General features: G+C 42.4%; 2 protein-coding genes across 2 annotated transcripts; both read right to left on the reverse strand.

Annotated features, from left to right (window-relative positions):
* Positions 1 to 2721: 2721 nt before the first annotated feature.
* Positions 2722 to 4188, reverse strand: GPR135 (G protein-coupled receptor 135). Its single transcript, XM_036842049.1, has one exon. It carries the CDS (start codon positions 4186 to 4188, stop codon positions 2722 to 2724), a length of 1467 nt encoding a protein of 488 aa, XP_036697944.1.
* A 5899-nt stretch (positions 4189 to 10087) lies between these two features.
* Positions 10088 to 22300, reverse strand: L3HYPDH (trans-L-3-hydroxyproline dehydratase). The gene is made up of 5 exons (XM_036842722.1): positions 21675 to 22300; positions 18435 to 18604; positions 15815 to 15937; positions 15590 to 15727; positions 10088 to 10554 (listed from the first exon to the last, which is right to left on the reverse strand). Exons 1-5 carry the CDS (start codon positions 22180 to 22182, stop codon positions 10429 to 10431), a joined length of 1065 nt encoding a protein of 354 aa, XP_036698617.1. The 5' UTR covers positions 22183 to 22300; the 3' UTR covers positions 10088 to 10428.
* Between the last annotated feature and the right edge of the window lie 21 nt (positions 22301 to 22321).

A 22321-nucleotide genomic window follows, 5' to 3' on the forward strand; every position in this document is an offset into this window, starting at 1 on the left:
CCCTAAATATCAGACATGACTTCCATTTTCTCACAATGTGAAAAATACACAACTTTTTTGCCTTTAACAGGATATCTGTTCAACGTGAGTTCAGCTGCACTGTCTGTAAATGTTTTATAATAAGTGCTAAAGAGGAGAGATGATCTCATCTACTCTGTACTACACTCAGTGTAGGAAGATATATAAAGATAATTCATAAACTTCTGATTGTGTGATGCCTTGAGAAAGGGAAAAAATTAAAACATCTTTGGCTCTGACAAGAATCATATATATATAGATGGCCAAGAAGCACATGAAAAGCTGCTCAACATCACTAATTATTAGAGAAATGCAAATCAAAACTACAATGAGGTATCACCTCACACCAGTTACAATGGGCATCATCAGAAAATCTACAAACAACAAATGCTGGAGAGGGTGTGGAGAAAAGGGAACCCTCTTGCACTGTTGGTGAGAATGTAAGTTGATACAGCCACTATGGAGAACAGTATAGAGGTTCTTTTAAAAACTAAAAATAGAACTACCATATGCCCCAGCAATCCCACTACTGGGCATATACCCAGAGAAAACCATAATTCAAAAAGACACATGCACCCCAATGTTCATTGCAGCACTATTTACAATAGCCAGGACATGGAAGCAACCTAAATGCCCATTGACAGACGAATGGATAAGGAAGATGTGGTACATATATACAATGGAATATTACTCAGCCATAAAAAGGAACAAAACTGGGTCATTTGTTGAGACGTGGATGGATCTAGAGACTGTCATACAGAGTGAAGTAAGTCAGAAAGAGAAAAACAAATATCGTATATTAACACATATATGTGGAACCTAGAAAAATGGTACACATAGACTGGTTTGCAGGGCAGAAATTGAGACACAGATGTAGAGAACAAATGTATGGACACCAAAGCGGGGAAAGCGGGGGTGGGGACGGTGGTGTGATGAATTGGGAGATTGGGATTGACATGTATACACTGATGTGTATAAAATGGATGACTAGTAAGAACCTGCAGTATAAAAAAAAAAAAAATCATATATTTCCATCTTTGATTACAAAATAATGACATACACCCTTCTGTCACACACAAAATATTAAATACTAATGAAGATCTTTAAATACTTCACAAGAAAAAAAGGTGGCCATTTCACATTAAAATCTTTATATGAGAGCAGAGGTTTCATATCTAGTTTAAAGTACTTATTCAATTAAGGTTGTGAAATACTGAAGAAAAGAGGGGCAAGATGGAAGAAAGGAAAGAAAGAAGGAGAAAACACAAAAACATCTTGTAAAATTCTGAGGAAATGATTCTATGTACAGTGGCATTTAATGCGAGAAATTTCACCCACACAAATCCCGAACTGTGCTTTCGAATATTTTTAAACAGCATCTTTGTTTTGCACCTTTCTCAAGGTATTTCCGGCTTGATTAAAGTACCTCTCTGACTTTACCCCTAAGTTATGAGTACTCTATTACATATAATAATCCCACAGCCATTCTCCTCTCAAATAAAGACCACATTATTTTAGATGTCATGTCTATTAAGCAACTATTTTTTTTAAACAAATGTACCCAAACTTCCAAATGTAGAAGAACATGATTTTCCTGGAGAGCTTTATGCTTATTCCAAGAATGCATCCACTTTTCAAAATATTGTTTGAATTCCTCTTTGGAATCACCTTCGGTTAGATGAAAGCTACCTAGGATAGCCAAGCTTATTACTTTTCTAGAGCTCTCATATATGTATATATGCATTACTCACAAAATTCAATCAACTTGACTTCAAATTACATTTTTGGCTGCATCCAAAAATCAAATTTACCTCAAATGCAAAGATTTTCTACTATGAAAATTATTTTTTAAGAATGTGAAAGGTTTCTGAGAGCGGCACCCCTAAATCATTAGAAACAAAAGGAGCAGGTTAGAGTAAGGTTTAAGTCTCAAAGCTTCCAAGGCAGATAATTTTGGGGGTTAGATGGGGGACATTGATTTCTAAGTATAATCTTGAAATACTTCAAAAAAATAGCCACATTTCTTTATGTTCATACTTCTCTTTGCCCCTCAAATGGTTGGATTTTATAGTAATAAACCACTTTTAGTAATAAACCATTTTTTCAAAATCCTAAAATGGTTTTAAATGGGATATGAATTTAAAATTTCCCACAAAGATTATGGGGGTGGTGGTGGGGAGGAAATGCACCAAAGTGTGTAAGGATAAAAATTTTCGACTCCTAACCTAAGCACCCAAGGCAAGTGTCAGAGGTGCAAGTTCTAGAAATCTGAAGTTCTGCTGAATGCTGGTGATTTAGAGGGGCCTTCGAGCAATTCTTAAGGTCTTCATTCTTTCCTGAAAGTCTATGTATATGAACCAGTTGCATTCAATGAATTTTTTTGTTTGTGTCACAGTGTGATTCCTGTAATATGAGCTTTTCAGTAATTGTGAATTTTATTTTTGTCATTTTTGGCACTTACAGTTCACAATGCTTGGTTGTGTGGTTAAACATCGTTTTAATTTTTGCACTTTACATTCCTTTCAGCACTTCTGCAGGAAAGGACATTGTCTTGTATGTTGTTTGGGGGAAGTGGTAAGCCTCCCCCTCTGTCTCTTTTGTAAATGTTTGGCTTTATGAAACACACGATTCTCCCCGGAATCCTGTATTGTTCATCGATGCGGGTGAAAATTTGCCTTCACAAGCTGTGCATCCCAACCCTTCTTAGAGGCTGGTATCCCCGGCTTCGGATTTAGGCTGTTTAGCTGCTGCTGTCACAGGATCTGGTGGCCCCTCCGGGCAGAAAAGCACAACTGGATTTTTGCGAGCCCACATGGCCACGTCCCCTCCCACCACGCTGGTCGGGTTGGAAGAGGACAACCTGCTGCAGGCCCCCAGGCGGTTGCTATAGCGGTTCCGAAGGGGATTGCGGCTTCTAGCCGGCAGAGCCGGGCCCTGGTTGGGCAGGAAAACGTCCATGTTCCTAGTCCGGTAGCCCTCTTCCCGGTTGCGCCCTAGGAGCATCGAAATGTTTGGGTTGCGAATGGCATAGATGACAGGGTTGATGACCCCATTGGCCCAGGTCAGCCAGACGGCCACCACGTTGAGGAGCGAGGGAGCCTGCGTGGCTTGGGCCTGCCGGGCCGCGGTCAGCACCACCAGGAAGCAGTAGGGCCCCCAGCAGCAGATGACGAAGACAAGCATGATGAGCACTGCGGTGGCCGTGCGCACGCCGCTGAAGAAGCGCAGCACGCGCGCGTAGGTGGTCAGGGGCCGCACGCGCAAGTCCGACAGGCGCACGGTCCTGCAGACGTGGTAGTGGCAGAAGCACATGATCAGGAAGGGCAGCAGGTAGCAGGCCACCACCAACCCCACGCTGTAGGCCGCGCCCAGTTGCGCGGGATCCGGGGACGTCCGGTACAGGTAGCCGTGGAAGCTCTGCGCCGCCGGGGACTCCCAGGTAGCACGGAGCAGCTCCCAGGGCAAGGAGAAGCCCAGCGCCGCTAGCCAGGCGCCGGCCAGCAGCTGCAGCGCGCGGCGGCGCCCGATCTTCTCCCGCGACGGCCGCACGATGGCGCAGTAGCGGTCCAGTGAGATGAGGGCCACGCTGAGCGTGGACACGATGCCGAAGCACGAGCTGAAGAAGCGGCTGGCGGCGCAAAAGCCGCGCCAGGGCCCCGCGGCGGCGGCGGGCGCCGGGCCCTCGGGCGGCGTGAAGAGGTCCAGGAAGGCGGCTGGCAGGCAGAGCAGCGCCGTGAGCAGATCCGACAGAGACAGGGACAGGATGAACGCGTTGGTGACGGTGCGGAGCTGCCGGTGCTTCACGATCACCCCCATCACCGCGCAGTTGCCCAGGCTAGACAACAGGAAGATGAGCAGGAGGAGGAGCTCCTGGGCCGCCACCGCCGTCCCGTGAGATAGCAGCGGCGCCGCCGCGGGGCCCGGCGGTGGCCTCCCCGCCGCGCCGCGCCCGCCGCCAGCCGAGGCGCCAGTGCTGTCGCCCCCGCTCCCGCCGCTCTGGTTCCCCAGCGCCGCGGCCGACGCGGTGCTGAAGGAGAGCACGGCCGCCGCCGTCGCCGCAGAGGAAGTCCCGCCAGGCGTGCCGGCCGCGGAGGGGGCGCCGGGGTGTGGGCTGCTCGACAAGGCTGTGTTCACTGGCGGGCGCACCGGCGGCGGCGGCTGCTTCTCCATGGGGCCCCGCGGCGGCCGCGGGTCTGCTCATCCCGCACCGGGGGAGGCGGCCGCAAGCCCGAGGTGGCTTGGGGCCGGGGTCAGGGGCCTCTGCCGGGAGTTGCGCTCGGCCGCAGGGTTGAGCGTCGCCCGGGACCCGCGGAGCCTTTGACTTGCGTTCCAGGCGTTGCCAAGGGAACCGCGTGTTTACGCAGGAGCGCGGGGCGGGACGCCGGCCGAGTACCCTCAGAAGAGCCGATCCAGGACATCACCTCTTCCCGAGGTTATATGGCCAGGGAGGTGGGCTTCAGAGAGTGCCAGGTCGACCTCCTCAGGGACCACTGCCCAGCCAGATCAGATAAAGCGGGACTGGTCCTCACTCAGATGGCCAAATTCAACAAGGGTTCACTCTCAAGCTCTCTTGTTGGATACACACACATGTCCTACAGAGAGGCGGGGGGCGAGGGGGGGTTTCTTTGCTTCCTGTGGGTGTTTCTGGCATCTACAGGTAGGAAAGGAATCTAGAACCTGAAGTGGAAAACAATCTAAATTCGGAAATCTTAAACCTGAGGGAGCAGAAAAACTTAAACCAGGTGTTCTCAAACTTGAGCATGCAACAGAATCACCTAGGGCTTGTTAAAACACAGTTGACTGGGCCCAACCGCAGATGTTCAGATTCAGTAGATCTGGGGTCTTGTCCGAGAATTTGCATTTCTAACAAGTTGCTGGGTGGTGATGATATTGCTGGTCCAAGGACCACACTTTGAGAACCACTGATGTAGTAAGCTTATTAAAATGCACATTGGCTGGCTGACTCCCAGGAGTACTGAGGATGGGCCCATGAATCTAAACCCCAAAGGTGATTCTGATACAGGTGCTTTGAGGAGCTAGGATATGGATCCTGGAGGCAGGATGTCACCTTGTTTTCAAGGACCTGGACCTCAGGACCATTACTCTCTCACACGTGTCAGGGAAGAGGGGAGAGTCACTGGTTCCTTGCCCTGCTGGCAGCCTTCATCAGTTCTCTGGAATGTGGTATGTTTTGAGTTTAAGGTGCTGCCAGCCAAGCAGTCGCCACAGATGCAGCTCCAGGTATCTGGCGGGAAGATACAGGAACAGGAAGGGCCTGCCTGCCCAGGGAAGCTGCATCTCAAGTTTCTGGGCATGGCCTCTAATGAGGGAAAGTGTGATAAACCCTTAGGTTCTCTAAAGCAGTGGTCTGCAAAGTGTGGACCCTGGACCAGCGGCATGAGCATGACCTGGGAACTTGTTAGAAATGCAGATTCTCAGGCCGCACCCCAAATCTACTGAATCTGAAACTCTGGGAATGGAGCCCAGCCATGAGCCCTGCAAGTGATTCTGATGCTCGTTTGAGAAACACTGATCTCAAGAATGACTAGTATACTTTCAGGTCTTAGAATCAACAATATTAGTGTTTGGGGCACTTATTTTAGTGAGGAAAAATATCCAACTGGAAACTTACAGTATAAGTAAAGTTCATTTAAGGTGGTAACATAAGACTGGGTTTCTCGGTCTCAGCATTATTGACATTTTGAGCCAGATAATTCTTTGTTGTGGATGCTATCCTAGGCACTGGTAGGATGTTTAACAGTAACCCTAGCCTCTACCCACGAGATGGCAGTAGTGACAACTAAAAAATGTCTTCAGACATTGCCAAATATTCAGGGGGAGAGGGGAGCCAACCTCAGCTGAAAACCACTGAACTAAGCCAAAAATATGTAAGATTAGTTTATTTAGGTTTTCAGAAACAACAAATAAGGATCCTAGCCCAAAGACCTTACAGTTTTAGGCAAACACAAATATATTACAATGTCATAAATGTTGTTTAAAAATATAAGGACTGTAGGAAGAGAATCTGGCAACTGGGAGACCAGTTAAGAAAAGGCATTGTGGGACTTCCCTGGTGGCGCAGTGGTTGGGAGTCCGCCTGCCAATGCAGGGGACACGGGTTCGAGCCCTCATCCGGGAGGATCCCACATGCTGTGGAGCAACTAAGCCCGTGAGCCACAACTACTGAGCCTGTGCTCTGGAGCCTGCGAGCCACAGCTACTGAGCCCACGTGTCACAACTGCTGAGGCCCGTGCACCTAGAGGCCGTGCTCTGCAACGAGAAGCCACCGCAATGAGAAGCCTGCGCACCACAACGAAGAGTGGCCCCCCTCCTCGCAGTTAGAGAAAGCCCACGTGCAGCGGTGAAGACCCAACGCAGCCAAAAATAGATGAATAAAAATAAATGAATAAATTGATTTGAAAAAAAAAAAAAAAGGCATTGTAATAGCCCAGGGCAGAAATGAAAGAGTCTGAACTAAGGCATTTACAGTGAAGAAGGAGGCAGTATATGGATTAGAGACTTTGGATATAAACAACACATTGAGGGCACTGTCTCATTTAAGCAAAAGCAGAATTTACTGGAAGGATAGGGGGAGTTCAAAAGGATAGTCTAACAGCCAACCCCAAGAACAAGAGAAGTCAGGGCAGCTCTACAGGTAGAGACAGCAGAAAGGAACTGAGGGTGATCTCTTTAGGGCTCTATAGGAATAAGTCTGCTTCAACCATTTTTCAGACCTTATGTCATTTCTCTCAAGATCCCAGGTCTTAGAGGAGAGAGTCTGATTGGAGTACCCCTTGTCTGGCAGCCCCATCAACGCTATGTGCAGGGGATGGATGGTTTCCCAAAGGAGAAGGAGAGTTTTGTTGATAAAAGAAGGGGAAAGGAATGATGCCGGCCAAATCCACAGACATCCACCTCAGAGCATCAACAGACAGGACAAAAGGGCATGAAAAAGGAGCCAAGGATAGATCCCAAGTTCCTGGCTCGATGGATTGTGGTACCATTGATCAAGTTAGGGAGTATGGGAGGAGGGGCACATTCTAGGGGCAGATGAATCTGGTTTGTCCACCAAGTAGTGAATCTGCAGTATGGCTCTGGAGCTTAGGATTTAGAGACTTGGGAGATGTCAGCCTCTCTACAAGAGAGAAAAACGCGGGCATGAATATGATGACTTAGGAACAGAGTATTGAGTGAAGAGAGAAAGGAACCATGGGTGGAATGCTAGGGAGTAGCAAAAATTAAGAAGCAGGTAAAGGGAGAAAAGCTAAGCAGGTGAAAGCTAAGCAGGTGAGTGATGTATTTAATGAGGCATATTTGGCCAACTGAGAAATCAGCTGTCTTGTGTTTCGAGGTGCTTTGTTTTACTTTTGCTTTTCAGAAAAGAGAAGAATGTAAGTTTCTCAGCCTCTTCTCAGAAAAGTTGCTGTGATGATGAGGTCAGCTCTATTCTTTACCTCCAGGTAGGGAGGTAGCAGGCTTCTTATGTATTTCAGAGCTAAGAGAAGTTTCCAGGTAGGGGAGGCTCACCTGTAAAGCCTGGGCCCAAATATGGAATTAAAATCGATTGGTTAAAACTGCAGTGCTCCTACCAGCAGCATCAGCATCAGCTGGGAGCTTGTCAGAAACGCCCCACCCCACGCCTAGGAAATGAGAATCTGCATTCTAAGATCCCTGGGTAATCCACACCTACACTGAAGTATGAGAGGCATTGTCCTAAGGAGGGATGGTATGGAAATTGTGGAATTTGAGGGACGAAGAGGAGGGTGCCCCAACTCTTACGGAGTCTAGAGGATCTGGAGCAAAAAGGATTTGCAAGTGCATGGTGAAGAGGAGATGGACCTGGGCCCACACAACTGCAGCACCCGATGGGTACTAATGGGGCCTGAGCACTAACCTATGGTCTTGAGAACTTCAGTGGATGGCTCTGTGTCCGAGCTCTGCACCAAGGGAGTAGAGGTTGCTGCTCTAAAATGTACCGCACTTGCCTGCAAGAAGCAAGAAGCAGCATCCACCATGGATTGCATAAACCCCTGGGTGACCGTTAAATCTGGCCGTTAGATCAAGCATAGTTTCCAATGAGTAATGAGGTCGAAAGCAGATTGCAATAGTTGAGTAGCAAATGGAAGATGAGAAAATGTACCCAATGAGAAGAGAGTAAGGAATCTAGGAGCTTGACTGCAAAGGGAAGGAAATAGGGGTGACAGACAGCAGGCTGAAGAGGGAAGGTGGACAAGGGGTGGTTGTTTCATTTTGTTTATGATGATACTCGATAAGACCTTAGAGGAAGGAACCAGTGAGGGGAAGGAGGTTGCTTGCAAGAGGTTAGTGATGAGACAAGACCCTTAGCAAGGATGGGAAGGGATAGATGTGAGCAGTATTCAGAAGGTAGAATCAACAGGGCTTTGTGACTGATTAGACACTTGGAGGTGAGAGGAACAGCAGTTGATTTCCCTAGTGGTTTTGACTCTGCAAGAGACATGGTGAAATACAGAAGGAATGAATATTATTGCAAGGGCTTGGCTCTGGTTTGGATTAGAATTTAGGAAGATTTAGGTAGTATTTATTTTTCAATGTTCAAGAAACATACATTTTTGTTAAAGTATTATCATAGAACAAGTTCTGACTGTCCTGTCTTAGAGGCAGAGGAAGTGTAGCAGGAAAATACTGGACTTGGGGTCAGAAGCCCTAGACTGATAGCCTTAAATGTGACCTGAGGGAGTTAGTTGACATTTCTGGCTTGCATTTCTCTCAAATTCATGAATGAGATAAAAGCAGTGGCATACCATGGGTGGGCGGAGGGAGTGCCGGCCTGGGTGCAGTTGATCAGGGGGTGCACTGTCTGTAGAGAATTTTGAAACAATAATAAAACTGACTAAATGTCAGTCCGCATTTTTGTTATCACCACGTGCTAACAATTCTAAAGAAAGTCAGTGATAAAATACTCCCCACCCTCGGTAGCCATAGAATAATAAATTTCTCAGTGTACCTCGTTAGATCAGGGGAGATGTGTGTGCACATTACAAAATGCTATAAACTTCTAAACAATGTATGTGTCTTTTTTTCTTCAAATTAATGTGACTTATGAAATTTAGAGAGCAAATAGTGGTTCTATTTCTATTAAAATAAAGTACAGCAAATCTCCCTGATCTGTAGAAAATTTCTTGGTAATATTTAGTGTTATTTTTTGGAAGTAAGTGAATTTTTTACCACAGATTTTAAGAGATAATGAATGGAAAACAGTAGTTTTTGTGTATTGAATAGGGAAATCAAGAACATTAACTTTATAGCCTTCCTTTTGGTCAGGTAATTCAATCAGAGACCTAATAACTGGGTCTACACAGACTTGCTGGATGACACAGCCAGTTGAAATGAATTAATTACTTCATTGTATGCTCAAAAAAAGAAATACTATTACTTACCTCAAAAAAGAGTCTACTGATTCAAGGCTGACAGAGTTCAGAGCACAAATTAAGGTCAAAACAATGAATCTAAAATAAACTGAGAAAATACCCCTCACCCACCAGAAAAAAAAGTCTACTGAATATTGAGAAAATCACATGGTGAATAATTTTTAATACTTCATTATATAATGACTGATAATGATCAAATTTTATTTTTTAACAGGTTCACAATTAACTAGCAAGAATGCCAATAGTTAACATTTCCTTCATGTTTTAAATTACCTGGCATGTAGTTGGCAGAGTATGAGACTTGCCCCGCTGTAGGGATTTATTGATTGACTCCTACTGTGTACCTATACTTCAGTAATGCAATAAACAACTCCTTTTATAAGAGCCTTAAAGATATATCAAAAGCCTGCTTCTTGATCATCTCTCACGAGTTTACGGGTATAGGAGCTGGGCTCTGCAGCACAGAGGACATCCCTGCAGCAGCTACAACAACTCTCACCCAAAGAAGCTGACCACCCCATTCCTTCCCAGTTTATGACTGCTAAGTGTTGAGGACTTTATAATAAGCTGTCTCCCTTGCATGCTGCTTAGAGAGAGGGCATTATTTTACTCAAAAACTGGAAGACAAAAATAATGAACTTGTAAGACTCATTGCTGTGAGGGCTACAATTGAAGCTATTATTCAAAGAGCATTTAAAACAGAATATTATAGTAATTACCACAGAGGAATATTTAAAAGTAACAAGAACTAAGGTTTTAATTTTACCTGATATGTTAATAATTAGAAAAGTATTCTGCATTTTGTATTCTATAAGCAATATTTATACCAATACACATGTATAAATATGAGGAATAATGACTTTATATTTAACCACAGTATATTATTTTAAGAAGAATGTTAGTTGGCTTACATGTACAATTTGGATACAGTTTTCCACGTAATTCAGAGAAAAATTACTTATGATAACAATTTAAAGAAAGCCCTTAAAAGTCATATAAGTCATTTGAGAAGAAATCCATCCCTCAGTGGGTCATCATCTTCTACTATAAAGCTTGCTGTACCTGTGTAATGGGCTTGTCCAGATACTTCCACTATAACAGCTTTAAAATCACCACATTTTACTTCCTGAAAAAAGAAGGTGAAAGGAGAATATCAAGATACTGCCCTCATAGTTTATCTAGCCTAAAAGTTGTATTCTCAATTTTTATCATTTTAAAGAGAACCCAAGAGCTAATCATATAGGCAATGAGAGGTTTTTAAGGTAAGTGACTGGATTTGTGTTTTTGATTTAGTTTAGCTGTAAAGTGGGGAACAAATTGGAGAGGAGAGAGACTAGAAACCCAGCAATATGTTAAGACGTAACCTTAATTCATCAATTAAATCTAGAGACAGGAGGGCAGTTTTCAGAGAATGGAGAACAAAATATAGAGATACTTTGGAGGCAGAATTGATAGACCTGGGGACTGATGTACGTAGGAGGTGAGGAATAGAGATGAGTTAAATATGACCATATTTCTAGCTTGGAAGTGAAGCTGGCGCCACCATTAACTGAGATGGGGAATGAGACAGGAAGAACACATTTAGGAAGGAAGAACTTGTAAACTAGTTGAGTTTGCGATATCTCTAGGACAATCATCTTGAGATGAGTTTAGTGGACAGTGTCAGACTCAGGAGAGAGGCACAGGTAAGCATGGTAGGGATGAAGCTTTGGGAGTCATCATTAGTGGGTGGTTGAGAGTTGAGTTCACTCTCACGTGGGTGAAACTGCCCATCTGCATCAAACGTTTGCCTAAGAGCAAGAAAATATGGTGGTTAACAGTACAGGCTCTGCTCAGAGGGACCCACATGCATAGCCTGGCTCTGTTACCTGCCTGTTTGACCTCTGGCAAGTTATCTAAACTCTAATTCTCCATTTTATCACTTGTGAAAAAAGGATGATAACATCACTGACCTCAGAGGATTCTTGGGAGAATTAAAAGAGACGGTATATGTGAAGTGCTTAGCTTGGAAACTGACACATAGTGAAGCACCCAATAAATGTTGTCGATTATTATTTTGTCTTGAGTCTCAGACTTGAAGATAACGTATTCCAAGTTTTTGCATATAACATAAATGGTTTGGTATCCCATAAGTTCAGCGTATTATATACAAATCCCTAACTTAAAGCAAATTCCATATTCAGAAAAGAACAAACTTTAAAAACAGCTACATTAGGATATAAAAGTCTTTATTAGGATAAGTTATCTGCTATATTAAAGGACTCTTTATGAGTAGATTCATTTATTAGATGCAATTTAATCATACTACAGTAGATTTTACTTACTACTATGAGTAAGTTCATTAATTAGCTGTTAGCTCACTTATAATTTGATTCCATTACAAAAATAATACTTTCCACAACTTTTCAGGACTTTCACATCTTATTATATAAAATGGAACATTCCTATAGAATAAAAACAAAAAAAATCCAAACCCTAATTTAATGGTTCTCAAACATTTTGGTCTCAGGATCCCTTTATACCCTAAGATTTGAGGACCTCACCCACCATTACCCTGATACCAAAACCAGACAAAGACACTTAAAAAAGAAAATTACAGGCCAATATCTTTGATGAATATAGATGCAAAAATCCTCAACAAAATATTAGCAAACCAAATCCAAGAATACATAAAAAGGATCATACACCATGATCAAGCTGGATTTATACCAGGGTCACAAGGATGGTTCAACATATACAAATTGATCAATGTGATATACTACATTAACAAAAGGAAAGACAAAAACCACATAATCATCTCAACAGATGCAGAAAAAGCATTCAACAAAATTCAACATCCATTCATGATTAAAAACTCTCATCAAAGTGGGTATAGCAAGAACATATCTCAACATAATAAGGGCCATTTATGACAAACCCACAGCTAGTATAATACTCAATGGTGAAAAGCTGAAAGCCTTCCCACTAAATTCAGGAACTAGACAAGGATGCCCACTTTCACCACTTCTATTTAACCTAGTATTGGAAATCCTAGCCATAGCAAACAGACAAGAAAAAGAAATAAAAGTTATCCGTATTGGAAAGGAAGAGGTAAAACTGTCACTATTTGCAGATGACATGATACTCTATATAGTGAACCCTAAAGTCTCCACCCTAAAACTATTAGAACTAATAAATAAATTCACCAAGGTTGCAGGATACAAGATTAATATACAAAAATCGGTCACGTTTCTATACACCAATAATGAAATATCAGAAAGTAAAAAACAATCCCATTTAAAATCAGGTCAAAAAAATAATACCTAGGAATAAACTTAACCAAGGAGGTGAAAGACCTATATGCTGAAAACTATAAAACACTGATGAAGGAAACTGAAGATGATTTAAACAAATGAAAAGATATTCCATGCTCTTGGATTGGAAGAAATAATATTATTAAAATGGCCATACTACCCAAAGCAATCTACAGATTTAATGCAACCTCTATCAAAATACCCAGGCCATTTTTCACAGAACCAGAACAAAGAATCCTAAAATATATATGGAACCATAAAAGCCCCCAAATTGCCAAAGCAATCCTGAGAAAAAAGAATGAAGCTGGAGGTATAACCCTCCCAGACTTTGGACTATACTACAAAGCTATAGTAATCAAAACAGCATGGTATTGGCACAAAAACAGACAAATAAATCAATGGAACAGAATAGAGAGCCCAGAAACAAAGCCACGCACCTATAGTCAATACACGACAAAGGAGGCAAGCATATACAATGGAGAAATGACAGTCTCTTCAATAAGTAGTGCTGTGAAATCTGGAAGAAGAGAACATAGGCACTCTTTGACATAAGTAGTAGCAATATTTTCTTGGATCTGTCTCCTAAGGCAAAAGAAATAAAAGCAAAAATAAACAAATGGGGCCTAATTAAACTTAAAGTCTTTTGCATAGCAAAGGGAACCATCAATAAAACAAATAGACAACCTATGGAATGGGAGAAAATACTTGCAAATGATGTGACCAACAAGGGCTTAATTTCCAAAATGTACAAATAGCTCATACAATTCAATATCAAGAAAACCAAACAATCCAATCAAAAAATGGGCAGAAGGGACTTCCCTGGTCATCCAGTGGTTAAGACTTTGCTTTCCAATGCAGGGGGTGTGGGTTTGATCCCTGATTGGGGAGCTAAGATCCCACATGCCTCAGGGCCAAAAAACCAAAACATAAAACAGAAGCAATATTGTAACAAACTCAATAAAGACTTAAAAAAATGATCCACATCAAAAAATCTTTAAAAAAAAATGGGCAGAAGACTTGAATAGACATTTTTCCAAAGAAGACATACAAATGGCTAACAGGCACATGAAATTGTTAGAGAAATGCAAATCTAAACCACAATGAGGTACCACCTCACACCAATCAAAATGGCTATCATCAAAAAGTCTACAAATAACAAATGTTGGTGAGGATGTGGAGAAAAGGGAACCCTCTTATACTGTTGGTAGGTATGTAAATTGGTGCAGCCACTATGGAAGACAATATGGAGGTTCCTCAAAAAATTAAAAATAGAACTACCATATGATCCAGCAATTCTACTTCTGGGTATATATCTGGAAAAAATGAAAACACTAATGCAAAAACATGCATGCACCCCAATGTTCATAGCAGCACTATTTTTACAAGAGCCAAGATGGGAAAGCAACCCAAGTGTCCATCAACAGATGATTGGATTAAAAATATGTGGTACACACACACACACACACAATGGAATATTACTCAGCCATAAAAAACAGTGAAATAATGCCATTATTATGGATGCCATTATTATTATTAACGTGGATGGAGAGAATATTGTGCTTAGTGAAAGTCAGACAGAGAAACACAAATACTATATGATATCACTTATTTGTAGAATCTAAAAAATAATACAAATAAATGTATATGCGAAACAGACACATACTCACAGATATAGAAAACAAACTTGTGCTTACCAAGGGGAAAGGAAAGAGGGTAGGGACAAATTAGGGGTATGGATTAACAGATACAAACTACTACCTATAAAATAGATAAGCAACAAGGATATACTATATAGCACAGGGAATTATACCCAACATCTCATAATAACCTACCATGGAATATAATCTGCAAAAATACTGAATCACTATGTTGTATACCTGAAACTAACACAATATTGTAAATCAACTATACTTCAATTTAAAAAGATTTTAGGACCTCAAAGAGTTTTTGTTTATTTCAGTTATATCAATTAATATTTGCTATATTGGGAATTAAAGATATTTGTTAAGAACCTGCTGTATAAAAATAGTAAATAGGGCTTCCCTGGTGGCGCAGTGGTTGAGAATCTGCCTGCCAGTGCAGGGCACACGGGTTCGAGCCCTGGTCTGGGAAGATCCCACATGCCGCGGAGCAACTGGGCCCGTGAGCCACAATTACTGAGCCTGCGCGTCTGGAGCCTGTGCTCCGCAACAAGAGAGGCCGCGATAGTGAGAGGCCCGCGCACCACGATGAAGAGTGGCCCCCGCTTGCCACAACTAGAAGAAAGCCCTCGCACAGAAATGAAGACCCAACAAAGCCATAAATAAATAAAAATTTTTTAAAAAAAGTAAATAAAATTCTAAAATTCAAAAAAAAAATTTGTTCATTAATGCATTTAAAAATAATAAACCGATTACATTTTGTCATAAACAACAAATTTTTGTGAAAATAACTGTATCTGCCAAAACAAAAAAAAATTAATGAGAAATATGGCATTTTTTACATTTTTGCAAATCTCTTTAATGTCTGGCTTAACAAAAGGCAGCTAGATTCTCGTATTTGTTTCTGAATTCAATCAGTTGGGATATCACCCATCATGTAGCTCCTGGAGAACTCCACTGTACATTTGTGAGAGAATGAAAGTGAAAAGGAAGCAACATCTCAGTATTATTATGAATATAACTTTGACTTTGTGGATCCATGGATAGGACCCCAAGGTCCTTTCCACACTTTGAAAACCAATATCCTAGCTGAACAGAAGTTTTTTAAGGCCTGTCTTAAAATTCTCTTCTAAGAGCTAAGTGAAGAAACTTATCTAACACCCAACTTAGGTCTCCACAGTCTCAAAAGTAACATGCTTACAAATGAGAAGCTAAGGGTGTCACTCACCCTCACAGCCTTCCCTGTGAATACTGAGCCGGTTGCACTGCTTTTAAAGGCTCTGGTCTGGTTCAGTTCTAGAAGCCCTTTGTGATACTGTAGGGCAATTCGGGCTGTCACTCCTGAGCCGGTAGGACTTCTGTCAACCTGTTGCAGAATAAATGAAGATGAGAGTGCTCAGTGTTCTAGTTCCATATTACCTGGCTGTGCGCCTAAAAATCCCAGTTTTAATACCTGTTCATCTGCAAACACACAGATGTTGGTGGTTGGTTCCTCACTATAAGCGTCTTTTCCATCTGTTAATATAGTTCCATATAGAAAGGCAAGGTCTTCGCTGTCAGGATGATTAATTTTAAACTGTAAATAAAATAATTATCAACCACACATAAATATTTTCATTCAAACTTATCTTTTAAATAACATATATGGGGTACTCTTAGACATAATTTTTCCATCTTTATCATTTAAAAAACATTTTTTGGGTCACAGCACTAAATACTAGAAATTCTATCTTTCTCTAGATGAATAAAGATAGTTTTGTTGGAAGTTATGATTCTTATACTTTGAGCCCTTTCTAAGGAAGTCGGCCTGCACATAGCCTCTACTAAAGGAACAGTCCTATTTTATACACATACCTCCCAAAACACATACTCTTTGAAGCACTGACCCCAGCATTGACCCCAGGATGGTCAATTCACAGGCCAGCCATGGCCGCGCAAGCAGGAGGAGCTAAGGCAATCCTACTCTCACCCTCAGGAACTTGAAGGGGATAATGTAGAAAAATCAAGCAATGAGTATCTAGAGCTGAAATTAATACCACTGATAGATACAAGAACTGTCAGAGGCCATGAGCAAGCAAAAAGTATAAGGATGCAGAAGCTATTAAGTAAGAGAAACAATTGGATGGGTAAAAAAAGACATAAAGGATGAGGTCAGTATCATAAAAAGCAGCAGGTACACACAGAGAGAAGCAGGCACTGGCAGGGTAGCTAGGTCACGTCAGTGGTAAAGCTTGGTCAGGTCCAAATGTGCAATGCTTCCTGGACTTGGGAGGTCTGGTTGTTTAACTTCTGGATTCCTGTAATGCCTGGTAGCTTGGCTGAGATTACTATAACCTTACTTCCATTGTATCCTTACAGTTAATATCTTCCACTACCACTTACCTGTCATTTAAAGCAGCTGAAGAGATCTGGATTCTTAAAATCCAAAGAGTCCATCTATAACCCAGTTAAAGAGGCCCGTATATTGGATCTTTGTTCTCTGACCTCTTAAAGCCCCTATGCCCCACCTCCACAATAGCACCAGTACATCACACTGCCCACAGGGATGCTTCCCCCACTAGACTGAGCTCCTTGAAGGTCGTGGGGTTTGTTCTTCCTCTGGGTCTCCAGCATCTAGCATGGTGTCCAACATACAGTAAGTCCTTGGTAAATGTTTGCTAAAAGGACAAAGATGAATTTATTTTATATTTACTTTAGCTCCCTCCCCCTGGCAAATGGCCTTTGCCTAAATCTGCATTTGCAGTATGAATAATCAGCAATTCACAAAGTAGTCCTACTGCCTGCTTCATCACTGACAGAACTACTCATATTTTTTTCAGAATCCTTCCTCCCTCAAAGTCCACCCCTTGCCACCTTGGTGAGAAGTTCTAGCTTTGAGAACTTCAAAATTACTCCTTTTATTAAGAAAATGATGCCTTTTTCTCTTGATTTTATTAAAAATAAGGTAAAATTATTTTGTGTCAAATTGTTAACTCAAACTATTAGCTGTCTGCTTACTAGAACAGAAAATGGATATAAATTCAGAGTTTCAGAAGTTACTATGATAAAATAATTCTACCTATTGGTATTGACAGTCCTAGAAAAATGATAATTTAGAACAGGGATATGGTATATATTCATTTTGTTATTTAAGTTATAAAGTTATAAGTTATCATGTTAAAATAAAGCCTCAGATATGTTAAATAGGCCCATAAATAATTAGAAGTATATTAGATTCTATCTTTCCTAAGTTATTTTTTACTTAGAATGATAAATTCTCATACGCTAAAACATTTAAATGTGTATATGAGTTTTATATATAGATCCCAATTAGGTAAAATTGAGTTTTATATATAGGTCCCAATTAGGTAAAAAGGCACACTTGTGCTAGAAAGGAAAGAATATTCTGGAATTATTTATTATCTAAACTGATTTTATAACAATAGTTTTCCCAAGCCAAACTAGAGTTACTTGAGTGGTTATTTAAGTAACTTCTTAGCAATACAGGAAAAATTCACTAACTAGGAATTAACGTTCTCTGTGAAATAAGAGGAAGTCTGATCAGATTTAATGAAATCTATTTTGTAATCTATATTTTACATTCATTATTTTCAAGTTTTGCAGAATGACCACATACATCAAAGCATTTCAAATTAGTGGAATATTATATAATACATTTTCTATGTTTAAGTAACCACAAATTATATTATTATTATGTATTATTAAAGTTAGTAATAGTTATCATTTATTGAACATTTACTATGGCTAGGCACTATTCTAAGTCCTTTACACATATTGACTTATTCTTACAACTCCCTATGAAGCAGGTATTTCATAATTTCCATTTACAGCTAGGAAAACTGAGGCACATGGAAGTTACATAACTTGTTCAAGGTTATAAAAGCTATAAGTAGCAAAACTACAACTCTCAGGTAGTCTTGCTCTAGAGTCTAAGATTATAACCAGTACCCTATTCTTAGTACTACTGATAATTTGAACTCAGAGATATTTAATTTTCTGTATAGACATGTCATTTATATTCCCTCCATGTCACAGAGGAGGGTATCTGCTATGATAGCAGCATCTGTACTGACCTGAGCTTTCACTGCTTCTGTCACAGCACTTGCTGCATCCATGAGGTCCCTTGTCTTTGTGGAACAAACATCAAGTCCTAACTTTTCAGCACTAACAAACGCATAAAACGCGCCACCATATGCAATGTCCACCATCACCTTTCCATGACCGGGAACATCCACTAGGAGATCTAAAAAAGATATGTTTGAAAATAAGTTTGTTTTAGTATTTCAGCAATAAAATTCACAGCATTTTAAATATATGTGTATTTCTGGGGTTTGGGATGGGGGTATTTTTTCCTATCATAAAAAGGAATGGAGCAAAAATCCATTTTCAAAATGAGTATGCATCACGTAATTAATAATAGACCTTTAGCTCAGTACATCTTTCTATTTTTAAGTTAATGAGGTTTGAATAAGTTTTAGAACATGGGGACTTCCCTGGTGGCACAGAGGTTAAGAATCTGCCTGCCAAGGCAGGGGACATGGGTTCGTGCCCCAGTCCGGGAAGATCCCACATGCCACGGAGCAACTAAGCCCGTGCGCCACAACTACTGAGCCTGCTCACCTAGAGCCCGTGCTCCGTAACAAGAGAAGCCACCGCAATGAGAAGCCTGAGCACCAAAACGAAGAGTAGCCCCTGCTTGCCGCAACTAGAGAAAGCCTGCACGCAGCAACAAAGACCCAATGCAGCCAAAAATAAATAAATAAATAAATAAATAATTTAGAACATGAATGCCATGTTTTTCCTAAATCATACATGCATATTTTGTTAACTATTCTGAAGACCTTTTCTAGAAAACATCATAGAGGCAGAGAGAGAGGAAATTCTGGGACATGAATGTGTGAAAACTATGAAGGAAAATGTAGGTGCCTCTCATGCAGATATCAGAAAAGGGGCCAGCCCGTGGAAGGATGAGGCTAAGTCAACCAACAGGGCAGAGAGGGGTCTCAAATTCAGAAATTAAGTTGTGAAAAATAAAATAGTTCTTGTATTCCTGAGTTTGCACAGTGAGTCACACAAAGATACCAGGGGGCTACCAGTTAGAGTAGAACCACAGGACCCTTTTAACACATGATGTGTCAAAACAGAGCAAGTTTATAATCAAAAGAATAAAACACACCTGTGCAACTTAAGAGCAAAAGTGAATCAAAAATGTCTTTATCTTGATGCTGATGCAACATGAAAAGCAGGTTTAATGAAAGGAGACTCAGGAAATAGATGGAAATGTGGGACTGCCAGAATGGGGAAAGCTAAGTGTGGCTTTGAAGTCCTCATGCGTAAAATGGAATTGCTGTTTCCCTCCTAAAGGGACTGTTTTGAGAATTCCATGTGATAATGTGTGGGGAACGGTGGGCACAGATTAGGAATACAATAGATGTTAATATTAAAGCCAAAAGTTTAACTTCCAACTGGAATAGGGCTCTTAAGAGGACAGATATTTACATCTGCCAATCAGCATATTCTTCTCTGAATTTCATTTATTTACACAACAAATATTCATTGACTGTGTACTGTTCCAGCACTTAAATACAGTGAATAAAACTAAACAGTCTTCATTTTAGCTGGGTGGAGTGGAGATGAACTCAGCAATCCTGAGGTAGGGACTGTTGTCATCCTCACTTTATAGAAGACATTGAGGCATGGAATCCCTTCCACAAGGTCACAGAGATGGGGAGGGGCAGAGCCGTGACCTTGGACACTATCCATCTGCCTTTTATGCAATTTTCAAAGTAGAGAATTTAAGGATTTCGTTTTCTTAATGGCTCAAAGTGACCATTAATGCCCACTGATTATATTATGGTCACACAGTGATGTTTTCAGGAACTACTGTGCTCGTCCTGCACAGTAGTTGTGGCTCGTCCTGTGGCTGCCCCTGCCCTAACCAGCCCCAAACCATGATGTACGTAGTTGGTGATCCTGCTGCCAGCTGTCATTTCCCACAAAATCTAGAGTGCTTCTAATCTGCTGCTGGGGTGGCCTAAGGGGAAATCAGGTAGCCAAGCTAGTTAACTGCTGAGGTTTTTAAAGATGCAATCCTAACATAAATTCCTGTCTCCCTCAAGTTCCCTCCCAATCCGGACGTGACACCATTCTTTCTGGGAAAGTGGCATCAGTCTGCCCAGTGGCATTCTTTAGCAACTTGTGTGTTTCAGCTGCCTGAGGTATTCTAAGACTCTCAAACACCTGGGCTATTACTGCATCATTCATAACATTTATAATCAGGCTAAACTGGAACCCAAATCCACGAGGAGGATCAAGATCAAATTAACAGAATGATTTGCACGGCTTGAAGACTTTGAAGAAAAGGAGTGATAACCCTATTGCTGGATTGACTAAATTAGCTCCCAGCTCACTTCCAGTCAGACAACTAAAGCATCCTGATAGAATTCAGCCTCCGCTGATAGAATTTGTAGGAATCTCCCTCTTTGCAAGGATGAATAGTTACAGACACTGTTTTACATGACATACAGGCTCTGTACTAGAGAACCCACCAAAGCTTTTTAAAGGCTCTGCACACCTAGAGAACTATAACTAGCAACCCTATATATTCTGCAGTCTTTCTATATCTAGGAAGATTTTTTTTTAACTCTAATACCTTGCATACTCTCATTAAATCCTCAAGAAAAACCTCAATGAGATAACAAATTAAGATACAATGGACACGGAGGGCGTCAGTAGTTTGACTAAGTTTCCATAGCTGTAAGGGGGTGTCAGGATTTGGACCCAGGCAATGTCTGTACCTGTTCTTAAAGAATTAGACCAGTAACATCTGTATCTTCTCGAAAATATTTAATTCTTCCCCCAAGAAGTGGGGAAGGCAATTTTTACAGATGACTTTTAGTAACGTGTTTACTAATAATGTGTCCAGCAATCATATTCTGAGCCAGCCTGGAGCTCCGGTTCTTTGCACTTTCCTTGACCCTAGTGGACCTTGCCTTATCCAACTGTGAAATCTCTAGGAATGCCTGACGAGTGGAGAACGAGGCGCTGAGTAAGGGAAACACGGAATTCTGTACCCCTCAAGACTCTCCCCAAACCACAGACAGATAGATCTGCGGGGTAATCAAATTGCATACACTGAACAAATTCGCAAGGGCAAGGTGCTGACACACACTTGCAGTTATTTAGAATTACGTTTTTACTGATTGTAAAGGCTTTGTGGGGTGGGTTAGTTGCGCTGCGTGGGTTCCAGCCCAGAGGGACAGTGTAATTAGTTGGGTCCTGGGCTGCAGGGCCGGAAGGGTCCCGCCGGTTACCTGTGGCCAGCGCGAAGGCCGGGACGCTGTGGAAGCGCACCGGGCCGCCAGTGCGGCCGCCCTCGCACTCCACGAAGGCGGCCACCAGCCCGCACGGGCAGTGGATGTTGACCAGGGCCTCGCGGGCGCCGGCGGGGGGCGCTGGCACCAGCCCGAAGTCGAGCGCGAACCGGCCCAGAGCCAGCACCGCGTGGCCGCACATGGAACTGTAGCCCTCGTTGTGCAGGAACAGGACGCCCAGGTGCGCGTCAGGCAGCTCGCTCGGCACCAGCACAGCCCCGTACATGTCCCGGTGCCCCCGGGGCTCGAACATGAGCCGTCGCCGCACGTGGTCGAGGTGCTGGCGCATGTAGCGCCGCTTGGCCAGCAGCGTGGGGCCGACCACCTCCGGACACCCCGCCAGCACGATGCGCAGGGGCTCGCCGCCCGTGTGCATGTCCACCACCGACAGAGCCGGCGTCCTCGGGTCGTGCGGAGGCAGCCGGGGCACAGCCGGCGGGCTCGCCATCGTCTGCGTCCAGATGGGAATCGACCACCGCACGGCCGCTAGCGCTTCCAGCCGCCTGTCCACCCGCCTCCTCCGCGCCAGAGGGCCAGGCCGCAGCGCCACCTCAAGGGCGGGGCCTTCGAGCCGAGACCAGGGAGCG

This window comes from Balaenoptera musculus, chromosome 2, assembly GCF_009873245.2.
Source record: "Balaenoptera musculus isolate JJ_BM4_2016_0621 chromosome 2, mBalMus1.pri.v3, whole genome shotgun sequence".
Taxonomy (NCBI): Eukaryota; Metazoa; Chordata; class Mammalia; order Artiodactyla; family Balaenopteridae; genus Balaenoptera; species Balaenoptera musculus.

Coding starts and splice junctions, on each gene's coding strand:
- GPR135 (XM_036842049.1), bottom strand. CDS start 4,188: ATGGAGAAGCAGCCGCCGCCGCCGGTGCGCCCGCCAGTGAACACAGCC.
- L3HYPDH (XM_036842722.1), bottom strand. CDS start 22,182: ATGGCGAGCCCGCCGGCTGTGCCCCGGCTGCCTCCGCACGACCCGAGG. Junction 15,728..15,814: donor GTGTGTTTGCAGATGAACAG/GTATTAAAACTG, acceptor ATTCTGCAACAG/GTTGACAGAAGTCCTACCGG. Junction 10,555..15,589: donor TCACAGGGAAGGCTGTGAGG/GTGAGTGACACC, acceptor TTCTTTTTTCAG/GAAGTAAAATGTGGTGATTT.